General features: G+C 43.2%; 1 protein-coding gene across 1 annotated transcript in view; it reads left to right on the top strand.

The window, feature by feature from the left end:
- Positions 1 to 12007, top strand: part of itga5 (integrin, alpha 5 (fibronectin receptor, alpha polypeptide)) — a 49810-nt gene continuing 37803 nt past the window's right edge. The window contains exon 1 of the mRNA XM_042491202.2: positions 1 to 443. Coding sequence (XP_042347136.2) covers positions 235 to 443 — 209 coding nt within the window. The 5' untranslated portion in view covers positions 1 to 234. The remainder of the gene's footprint in view (positions 444 to 12007) is intronic.

The following is a 12007-nucleotide window of genomic DNA, read 5'->3' as shown; positions in this document are numbered from 1 at the left end:
TAGGTGAGCAGAGGAGGCGTGGACCCGGAGAGAGAGGCAGCACAGAGAGGAGTGAGGAGCTGAGAGGAGCTGACGGAGCATTAATGAGATACTGGCCGGTTAGAGTTACAGGGATGCAGTTTTAGCCGTTTTACACCACTGTTTTCAGGCTTCATCTGCGGACTCTAAAGCGTCAATAAGAGGGACATTTTCGCAAGTTAAAACAAACTTGAGTGGATTAATTTATTCTCAAATATGGGCTTGGAACGATTTCGCGTAAAGACGCCGGGGACAGCAGCCGCTCTTGTCCGCTCGCTCCTTTGTATCAACGGGCTGTTACTCACTTTTTCTCCGTTTGTCTGCGAGGCGTTCAACTTGGACGTGGAGAACCCAGCTGTTTACAGCGGACCTAACGGGAGCTACTTCGGATATGCTGTTGACTTTTATTTGGCTGATTCGGCAAGGTGAGTTTAACACAGAATTAGTGCAATTTTCTTCTTCTTCTTTTTTATATAAATAAAAGAATAATGAAATTAGAAGGCGCTTTTTTGAAGCAAGCTCCATCACACTCTGAAACATTTGTTTATAATTGTATCCGGGCGCTTCATGATACCGATACCCCCAATTGTACACAAATATGTTGTGCGCAGCGTGCAAACTTTCCATGAGACCGTATGTTTTTGCCAAACTTTAAACTTTTACAGCTCCCTTGCTGGAGCTATAGAATAAGTTTCCAAAAGGAAGTTTATTTGCGGGATGTTGTTGTGGCTCTGGCATTAAATCAGAGTTATGTGTATACACTGGGATCATTGGATACATGCTTTACGCACAGCGCGCACGCCCTCAGTGTGCACACAACTCACTGTAATTGAATATATTCAGGAAATTGCATTTATGCGCCAAATGACTGCTACATCAAAGTCAAATAATGTTATTATAAAAGAGTGAATTAACTTTAACAATCTTGTGGAATGGCCCTTAAATCCTGATCTTATTGCAAACAAAATGACATTTTATTTTGACCTTTTAACCTGCTCTTCCCTTAAGAAAAAGCCTGTTAGTTGCAACCTTTAATAATCCAATCTTGGTCTGCAATGCTGCAGCTGATTGTGCTGCTGCTCAGCTGTGGTCTCTGTGACACCCAGCATGCTGTGATTGCCTCTGCATTCTTCCTTTAAGAAACCTTTGGCATCAGGGGCTTCAACTCATGCACACATGCCTGTGGCCGGCTCTAATACCCCGTTAGTATGAGGAGAAAATAATAGTGTGGGACATTCTGACTGTCTTGGGAGAATGTAGTGTTTATATCAACAGGGATGCAGCAAAAAAACAAGGCATGGGTTAATTCAGCTGCTGACAGATCTGCATTTGTGCTGCTTCCCATTCTGTGCATTCTGGTGAGCCTTGGACCCAACCCTGTAATCGAAATAATCATTAACAAAAGGTTATGCAGCCGCAGTCAAGGTTTCACTCAGACATGATCAGACTTCCTGGCTGAGTTGGTGTCTCGGCCCACTGTTCAACCAGCCAGCATGCTGGGATTTGAGAGAGGGCTTTGTGCCGAGTGGGCCGCCAGAAGCAGCTCTAGTTTCCCCTGTTTCTCCTCCCCACTTCCAGACACTCAGACATGGAGATTTCCCCCTTTCTTTCCCCTCGCCGTCTCTTTAAAGCCTTGCTGCTATTGCTCTTCATCTCTGCCTGGGAAGCTTCAGGACAGAGGTATGATTTAGGACGTGAAGCTTGAATGCATGAACCCCTTTTTTCTCTCCAGCATCCCCCTCCTCACTTCCTCCTGTGCTGATGTCATTCTGCAGGGCTTTTAAATTCATCCATCCCCCCGCTGTCTAGCCCCCCCCATCATCTCTCCGCGACTCATTAAGTGTGAGACACAGTAGACGTCATCTCACTGATGACTCAATCTGAACTTTTCTGCAGCCGAGACACCGAGGAGGACATCGCGAGACAATGGTTTTTATGTGTAGAACAGGAATAATGTTTAAGTGTAGCCTCCTCCGACTCGGCGCCCTGTAATTTTCCTGTGGATGATATGTATTCAGAAGTCAAATGTCAAACAAAAAACGTACGAGAGGGTGGATTTAAGATCTTGACTCATCGTTTTATCTGCAAAACCACATATATCTGCCACTTCTCTGCAGTTTCTTAGAAGTGGAGGCATATCAGAGATGAGTTCCTGTTATCGTTTGTTTTTGCCCACACTTTGGAGGGTGTGGGGGAGTGAGGTCAGTTGAGGGTTGCTTGGGGAGTTTCCTCTTGTCAGGATGAACTGCTGTTGCCTGGCTCCAACTTTAAGAAGTCCAGCGCTGGTTGGACTACAGCGGGTACATTAGCGCAACAAGACTGATGCCAGATGTAGGTGCAGAGACAAGAGACGAAGATCTCTCATCCATAAATGCTGTGCGAACACAAAGGCTTACTTTCTCCCAGTTTGACACTCATCCTTGACAACAAGTTTATATACGCGGGTCTGTCATGCCCTTCGGCCTGCCGTAATGAAATTATGTTTGGACACTGGCAGACGGCCCACCATGGAAGAACGCCTCAGGATAGCGTCTGTGAACTGTGTGTCACGGCTCTTGTCAGATACACACAGGAAGGGCAGGAGGATATATGGTCCCTCGTTGTGTGTGTGTGTGTTATTTCATGTTGAGTGAAGCTGGACTCCCATGTTCACCCATCATAGGAAGAACTTCAGAGGGCTCTCCCTAAACACCTCATAATCAAACACCAGTATCTGACTCCTCTTTCTGCGGTGCCAGGCAGGGATGAGGGAGTGGATCACACTGGAGATAGAAGGAGTCAAAGGTCAGGGGCTGTAAATAATAACAGACTTTGCTTGGAGTGTATGAAAGGCTGAGACAGCTCCTGATGCCTGTTGAATGTTGCATTTTTGTGGAAACGTACATTTTAAAGATTGTGCAAGATTTAGGGGGATTTTGTGGCAGCTAGTGGTGAGGATTGTAATCAGCTGACACTTCTCCCGGTTAGAATTCCTTCAGTGTTCTTTGGTCAGAACATTTTTCAGTGTTTTTTTTTTCCAACCTTGTTTGGCATGTCAGAGACAACTTGTAACTGTTTGCTCCCCTTCTTCTCCTGATAACTTAAGATCCAGATGTAAAGGAGGTTTTTAAACAGGGGCCATATCATCAGCACAGGTCTCTTCCTCTCCAAAACAAACAAACAAACCAACAAACCCAGCTCAGTGTAAGTGACAAAAACATGATTCTTATTTTCACGTGAATATACAATAAAGAAAACATACTTTTTATATAATATTCCATTTCTGCCAATAGATCTCCCTAAATCCTCCACACTGGACCTTTAATCACTCATATTTGGGACTTGAACTGAGCGGAGTGAGACTATAGTGCCATTTAAAAAGCTCTGTCCAATGATGGATGACGCTCTGATGGAGACAGTAATATGTTCCAGTCCCTGTGTGTGATTCTGTGACGTGTTGGTGATGTGCATTAGCTCACGGATGGTTTGGTCATGACGAGAACATGCCGGGGTCAGCCGGTCCATGTAGGTCACTCTCCTGAAGTTTGCCATCTCAAACAGGGTTAGAGTTGAACTAATATTGACATTGGACTGTGGTCTCTTTTGACCACTAATGTTTTCTCTGTCTCTCCATATATGATCATTTCTGTTATTGTTTTCACTGCCGTCCTTTTTTCACAAACCTGTTTCTAAATCAAACCGGTGAGTGTTTGATCTTGTATATTTGGGTTGCCAAGCTCTTCTTCATCCAGGTTCTCGTTGTTGCGTGCAGACAATGGAGCCCTTTGTCTGACAACAGAAATTGTTTACTGTTTTCCATTGGAGGAGTTTTAACTGTGACTCATTTCTTTCGTAATTTAGTGGACTTCTTGAAAGCTGCTTTAATTGTCTGTTGTCAAACTTAGTGAGCACCTTTGATTATCAGGCCAGTGGGTTGGGAAAAGCAAAGGTCAGTCTGCACAGCATGTCTACACTGCAGTCTGTCTCAAACATAAAGTGACTGTCTAGCTTTTACTGCTCTGTTGGTAAAGGGGGGCTTTAAATAATGAGCCTGTGTGCGTTTCACTGGAAAAAGATGTCAGTGTGGAGGGTGACGATGTGTTTAAAGGGCCCGTGGACCCTGCTGTCACGTCTGCTGCACCGGTTTGGGAATGCCCGGAGGACGTCATGTCTACTTTGCAGTGGAGTTAGCTATTGGTCAGGGTCGTCCTGACTCATACTTTGCTAGATTTAATCTCTGATTGCCAGCAGGCCTGGTTTGTTTTAACCCCGGGTCACTAAATGACTCACTTCCATGGTAACCTGATAAAGGCGATCCTTTTTATAGCAATAAGCAAATGACGCCATCGTTTGCACTGTGAAGCCGAAATTCAAATTAGCATCAGATCTCATATTTGAGATGGAAATGAGACATAAAATCTGGCCATACTCTCTCTGGATGTGTGTTGTATGCATGCATGTGTGCTGAGGATGTGGGAGGTTCATAGACAAAGTGTTTCAACAGCTGCTTCCCCCCCCCCTATCAACAGGTTTAATACAACAGCCTCTCTATCCTGAGGTGAGAGGACTGGACCCCCTGACGAGGGCATTGTGGTGAGGTGTGAACCGCCAGCAGTTAAACTCCCTGCAGGAGGACTTTTAGGGTACATGGACTGTGAAAGGGGAGGGAGGGGTTGTGTTTGGGGGTGGGAAAAGAGTTTGCTATGAGAAAATGCATCGGCTCAACCACAAGTAATTTTGATGCTTTTTGGAAGCAGCAGGATGTTTCGGATTTCTCACTTGCCACTTGTGAAATGCTTTTAGCATGGTTGGTGGTTCTGACTAAACAGCTGCTGGTTTTCGCACATTAACTGTAAAAGCACTCATAAGGACACCATAATACAGTCACAAGCCCTTTTTACACAGAGATTCAGCCAAAAAAAGTGCTGTGACAAAGATCCATAAACGCTGTCATAAAGTCGTCCCAGTGTGTGATTTTAGATGTCATGCCTGTGTTGTGTTGATTTGTGTGTTTCTCCCTACCTAAACCTGAACCAAACCCTTCTGGCCCGAACACACCAAGCCGACTGTTGGCCATTGGTCAACGCTGGGCTGTTGTTGAGCATCTGTTGCTCTAGTCTTTGCAGTGTGTCCTGCATCGTTGGCCCTCAGTATGGTTTTTTTGGGTGCCGGTTCAGCATGTTAAATCAGCTTCGGAGATGGCGGAGCTTGTCGGTGAATGAAGTCACTCTGATTGGAAGTTGAACTGACAAAAAAAAGAAATGACAGTTAGGGAAGTAAACAAAGGGCAAATGTCAAGATGGGGTGAGATGAAAAGAAAATTGTTATACAAAATAAGATGTTTTTTCTTTAGTCAGTGAGCTCTTTAGCGTCAAAGTCATCTTTCATGGCAGCTCGTTTTTTATGTCTGTTTGGTGTGTCTGGGCCCTTAGCCCTAAATCTAACCCTTGAGAGGGGTGCTACACATTAACAGAAATGTTTGAATGCGGAAGACATTTTGATACAACATCAGAAGCAAAAGAGGTATTATGGGTGTGAAAGGCTTAATGATGATGTCAAAAATGGCATAACATGGCACTAATGATTGTTTACTGTCCCTGTTGTTTGGCAGTTGATCTTGTCCTCTGCTCGGAGGGTACAGAGCTCCCAGTCCTCATTCTTTTCCCAATTTTTGGACATTTTGGTTGCTGTTCTTTTTCACTCACTTAGCTGCTCACTGCAATCAGCTGCTTTTTGCATCTGCTGGCGGTGGATTGCAAACAAAACATGTTGTACATCCGTGCCGTCCATGGTCTCATCCTGCTGCAGACTTCAGTTTGGCGCTGTTACATCCTCCGCTGCTGGCCTAAAGGTGAAACAACTCTGTCCCTCCATGCTGCCATGGTACCTTTTATACAGAATGATGAGGAGGAATAACAGTGTGACCTTATGGCATTTTAAAAAGGGGCTACAAAATGATTGCTGCCTGCTGAAAAGGTTGGAAGTAATGACAATCGCTTCATTAGCTTTGGTGTGGACGTGCTGAATCAGTTATCAGGCGAGTGACTCCCACCCAGCTGCAGAGGAGCGTAAAATCATCAAGTCTAAACTGAAAATTCACATTTCTCCTGTGTGACAATAAACAGCATTGTTTGGCTACTTTGGCCAGCAGCACTTTAGATTTACAGGCCACCTGTTGCCCAATACTATTATCCCTGCAAGGATCGCGCGGAAGTGGTTTTGTGGTGATAGCGGGATCAGATCCTCGGCAGACTCGACTGTTTATTAGATCAATACTGGTCGTGTCTCAGTGGCTGCTGGAAATGTCTGTATTGTATATTGTCATAAAAGACTTGCTCTAGGCCTGTAATGCAACATACAGATCCTTTATCTGCTTCTGAAGGTACCATCTGACCGTTAACAAAAAATGTGGCTTCAGCACAGCACAGTAGACTCTCTTTAGTCAGCAGCACACGCCATCCCAGCAGGCACTGCTACTCTCATCATCTTCAGGCTCCTGGACAGCAGCACTGAGAACATGTGTATGTGGTGTGTGTGTGCGTGTGTGTGAGTGTGAGTAGACGATCGTCCATATGGCAGCCGTAAGGACTCAAACAGCTTCTGTCTGGCCTTGGTTCTGAGAGGACGCGAGACAGTTCGAACGGCTCCATGTGGTCTAGAATAAGTCATCACACACGACTTGTGCTTCTGTCATTCGGCTGATCTCACTCTAAGTGCCCACATGTGCTTTGAAAAGTCAATAAAGCTGCAGGATGACATCATACTATTACTCATTAATTTGTTCCAACATGTCAACTCACAAATCTACTCCCATTGATCCAGGTATCATTTAAAGCTCCAGTGTGTAGGATTTATGGGGATATATTGGCAGAAATGGAATATGTTAGAATGAATATGTTTTCTTGAGCAGAAAATTATCTAAAAACAGAAATTGGTGTGTTTTTGTTACCTTAGAATGAGTTGTTTGTACCTGCAAGGAGCGGGATCTACGGAGAGCAACGTGTTGCTATGCCATGTTTATACAGTAGCCCAGAATGGACAAACCAAACACTGACTCCAGATCTGGCAATTTGGTGTTTGCAGTGTTGCATCAGCCACTATAGTTAGCAGCACCTCTACAACAAAACCCTTATTTTTAAAGCTAAACATCTTTTTTTGGGACATTTTTGCCTGTTTAAACAGCTTCGGAGAAAAAAACATTGATTTGTATTGTGAAACTGCTTTCTCAGCTTGCAATTTTTGGTTGTAAATACATTCTGAGAATGGTACAGTGCAACTAACACAATGTTTTAGTACTGTTACCAGCGGCAAGTTTTCTTTTAGATCGCAGAGCATTCTTCTTAAAGTAACATTCTCTATAAACATCCAAAAATGTTAAAAAATCGTTTTGTTTTTTTTTAAATGTTTCCCTTTAAACATTATTACAACTTGTAGGTAACCCTAGCCAATGTGGGAATGTTCCCTACTAGCTGGGTTAGTTCGCATTTTTTACTGGTTTCAATCACCTGGTCCATTTATTTCGGAGAGGAAGAGACCTCTGTGGATAATTTGGTGTTTTATAAAAAATCTCCTGAACAATGAACACAGGACACAAGGAATTCTAACCAGGAGAAGTTTCAGCTGGTTATAATCTGCAATCCTCACTTCTAGATACCACAAAATCGCCCTAAACCGTGCACACTGGACTTTTAATTATGCTGGTGAAGTGACTCTTCAGAGATGTTTGTTGCATTTTGGCTCCTTTTCTCCACTGCGGGAGGGAGAGCTGTGAAGGTCAAGAGCTGCCTCTGGCTCCGATCAGGTCACTGCTTTTGAGTTTCTTTACTGATATGGAACCACTCCAGTGTTTAAGCACGTGTTGATAGCTCAGTATAAACTCAATGGGTCACTTTTTTTACATAGGTGTTGCTGAGGTTTGAAGGCCTTTTTTCCCACTGGCTCTCTTTGTGCCATAGCGCTCCTTGAGCCATGTTTACGACTGCAGGTGGTAACGGCAGCCGGCACTGGCAGGCTTAACGAATGCGATTTAAATTTTTTCCCCCTCTTTGTAGCTTAAAACGGTTATAATAGTGTTCAGTGACATCAGCTTTTGCAGCTGGGTGGAAGACAATTAAATGTGGAATGGAGGGGGGAATGTTTGGACTAAAGGAGCGGGGGGTAACAGAGGAATTTGCCCTCTGACAACCTCCGTCTGTAACCTCATCATAAACCGTATTAGCTACGCACTTAAGTGTCACATCAGCAAGTTCCAGCACTCCGCATCACCCCTAATTTCTCAACCCCTCATAAAATAGTGGTTACAGTCAATTGTGGTGTGGTGAGATTTTTTTGATGTTTTTGCAGAATGTCTTCTGATTGCTTCAAATGAGACAAACTGAGTCCTCGGTTACAGCAAAGCTGTTGTTTACGCATTCTTTACTTTCAGCCAAAATCACTTACAGTAGTTTAATTAATGCTTAATTGTCTGCTGGGGAGGTTGGGGGTCATTAGTGGCTGCTGTATGGCAGCTGTTGTGGTCGACTGTGCTAGACATGTTGAAGCCGCCAATGCTTTTCATCCTCCCACTCCCTCACTTGGTCATTGCCTAAGCCTCGCTCTCATGAAATAGGTTTTCTTTTCGTCCATAGCAACATGAAACTAACAAATAAGCAACTAAAGATTCTACAGTAGTCAAAAAATTTCACCAAACATCAGTTAATATTGGTCATGGCTGCATCTTAAACTTTGCTTGCTGTGATCCCCATCAAACCTGCTTTTAATCTGATTTTTAAGGGGCCAGTTGCAGCAGCCACTACATACATGGGCCACTGGGATTTTAGCAAGTTTCTAGAAATTTAGGACATTTCTAGCATTTCAGGACATTTCTAGGATTTTAGAACATTTCTCAGATTTGGGGACATTTCTCAGATTCAACAACTTTCCCAGGGTTTTAGGACCTCTCCAGGGTTTCAGTTTTTTAGGAGTTCTGGATCTTTCTCGGACTTTAGGATGTTTCTTGGATTTTAGGACATTTCTCAGATTTTAGGACGTTTTTAGAATTTCAGGACGTTCCTAAGATTTCAAGACATCTATAGGGTTTTAGGAAGTTTTCGGATTTTAGGACATTTTTCTGATTTAGGGATGTTTCTTTGATGTTCACGTTTCTGGGATTTCAGGATATTTCTTAGATATGAGGATATTAGGTTTAGTTAGGACTTATGTCAGGGGATACTTTTCTGCGCTATTTTTTTTTTTTTTATAAACAAGCTCTATTTCAATGCTATTTTATGCACTCCGGCACCTTATGTATACTAAAAGTACAAAACAATTCTCAGTGCAAATCACTTTATTTTTAATTGTGAATTAGAAAATGAGTCGGGGGGGCCACCCAACACCACATCAGGGCCATATATAGCCTGTTGGCTGTAAGTTGAGTATCACTGATTGAGACCAAAGACTGTATGCAAAGATATACAATCTCACTTTAGCCACAGACTTGAAAAAACCCGATGAGTCTATCCTTCAGCACAACAGCTGAGGACCGTCTCCCCCCGATCAATTAAATCTATTTGCATACCCATCCCATGAGCCGGCCATGCCCTCCACCTCCTTTCACAAAGGAATTTGTAATGCAGCACTCAGCCGACTGCAGTTAGAGCTTCATTAAATGCTAATGATATTTAAGCTCTACCTTTTGAGCTCACGGCTAGCAGATAAGGTGAAGGGTGGAGAAAATGCCAGTTTAGACTGATCCTCGCCTGATAAAGAGCCATTAAATGCTAATTTTTCCTCATTTACAGTACTTTCAGATTACTATCAATCTGTGTTTGTGTCTGCACATCTGCGTGTATCTGTGTGCAAGGTAGTGAAAACTCGCTTCAACCGCCAACTCTCTGATTAAAGCATGATCTGCTTGTTATGTTATTTCCTGTTTTTTTCCTCTTTGAAAAGCTGCCACAGCCGAGTACGGCTGGACTCCATTCAGATCTGATTCAACAAAAGATGCTGTGGCTTCCAGTTTCCTTGGCCTTGTTAGTGTATACACGTTCCTCCATGTCTTGCTCCATGTGCAGTCATTCAGATTATTTCTAAAATGTTTTTGTAGTTGGCCTCTATTCTCCTGTCTGCTTTGAAACTTTTGCATTTGGATAAGTCGTGCTCGCAAATGACAAGAGTCCTGACTTGTAGATGTATTTTTGCATTGTACTTGTGGTCTACTTGTGTTAAATATTAAGGCCTGCGACACATGTTGCATATTTTAATGAAAACACAAAGTGAAGCAGGTGCTGGGTGCTACTTACCACTTACTTAACTTTTATGCCTACACTGTGCCAACTCTCAAGTACTAATGTTATTGTAACAGAGGATTTTTACCCTCAGTAACAGATGTGCTGCTCAGTTGGCACTTGTGCATAGTGTCACATACATGGCATTCCTATAATTGAAGCCCATAGTGTGTAAAGAGATGGTTCAGCACATTGCTGGTGTTTCCACCCTTACTTAAAATGATCATTTTACGGCTTACATGTTGTCCAATATGCACGATATCGAAAGTTTGTGTTTAACTGAACATAATTCCGAAAAAGATGCTTGGAGTAGTTCGGATTGGTCAAATCCCCAATAAAGCTTACTGCTCTTAGAGTAGTGCACTGATGTCATTTTTGACGATAAAGATTATTATTTAACTGTAAAATATCCTTTCTCCATTACATATCTTTCCCACAAGTGTTTGATAACCACATCTGAGGGATAATTGTATTACATAATTCCGTATATATGTGTAGTATCGATCGATATATCATTATCAGAATTTTTTCTCCCCAATATTGGTAACAGCATTGACCCCAAAAATGCAGAATCATTTGCGTTTTAATGGATTAATATTTCTGTCTGTGGGACAGATGTAAAGCTCTGGGTAGCCGTACACTAAAATGATTAACTTTGCATCCATATTTTACCATATACTGACAAAAGGACAAAAAAATAGCCCAGAAAAATCAACACTGTGGCATTGTGCTTGCTTTTGAGCACACCCCCGACGCATCTGCATTGACAGCAATGAATTTGGGGTGCAAAAAAATGCAGCATGTGAACAGCCCCTTACTGTCTGCTTGCATATGCATGTGTGCGAGTTTTGAGACAGTGCGAGGGAGCTCCTCAGCTGTCTCACTGTGATAATCCCTGACCAGGAAGCCTCTCTGGGATTTAGATCATTGTACAGGTGGAGCTCTGCAGCTCTACAGGGATATTCCTGCGTCTGTGTTTGTGGTCAGAAACTTTCTTGCTCTCCAAGTCGGTTCGGTTTGTTTCTTTTCCTCTTTTCCAAAACAAGCCAGGAGTTTCTGTTCCACATTTAGATCTGTTGTTGCACTGTATCACTTCTGAGGTATTAAGACCACAGCATCGGTGTAATATTAAACTTAAAACTTCTGCTCTTGTGACCTTCCCTTTGTTCTCCCACAGTTGTGTGTTTTCAAAACTGGAGATGCTGAAATGATTTGAATGCTTTGTGCTGACCACCAACGCACTCTGGCCCACTTTTGTTAGCTTTTTTCCACAAGCCATCCCATAACGTTTGTCATGCGAGGTAATAGATAGGTTCAGTGGGATTAATTATCCTGGATTACATGGGATATTGCACGGTTTGACTCATGCTGGCTCCCCCGTCTTCCTCTGGACCCTGCTGAGTAGTTCCCCTGGGGGGCAGGATGCTAAGTTTAACCAAAATGTAAACGTTCATGCACTACTGGAAGATCTGGGGCAGGAAAGGGTGTGCTCTTCCTGTTTTGGAGCCCCCTAGACACCGTCTGGTCTCAGTGGTCCCATGCCTGCTTTACCCACATCAATGCCAGCGACTGTGTCTGTGATGCTTGTCGGGTCAAGTGGGTCCACAATGACGTAATGGCTAAGAAGTCTACTTAAGACACATTAACTACTAGGGGTTTTCCAACTTGACCATGCTTAAATCTTTGTTTTCTCCATTAGCGTATCATCGCTCTCCCTTTCTTCTTCTGTTTCATCTCTGAAGACT

The sequence above is a fragment of the Plectropomus leopardus genome, chromosome 9, assembly GCF_026936395.1.
Source record: "Plectropomus leopardus strain MGB_pleo_1.0 chromosome 9, ASM2693639v1, whole genome shotgun sequence".
NCBI lineage: Eukaryota > Metazoa > Chordata > Actinopteri > Perciformes > Serranidae > Plectropomus > Plectropomus leopardus.
Note: the sequence above shows the minus strand (reverse complement) of the source record. Positions and strands in the feature narration are given on the sequence as shown.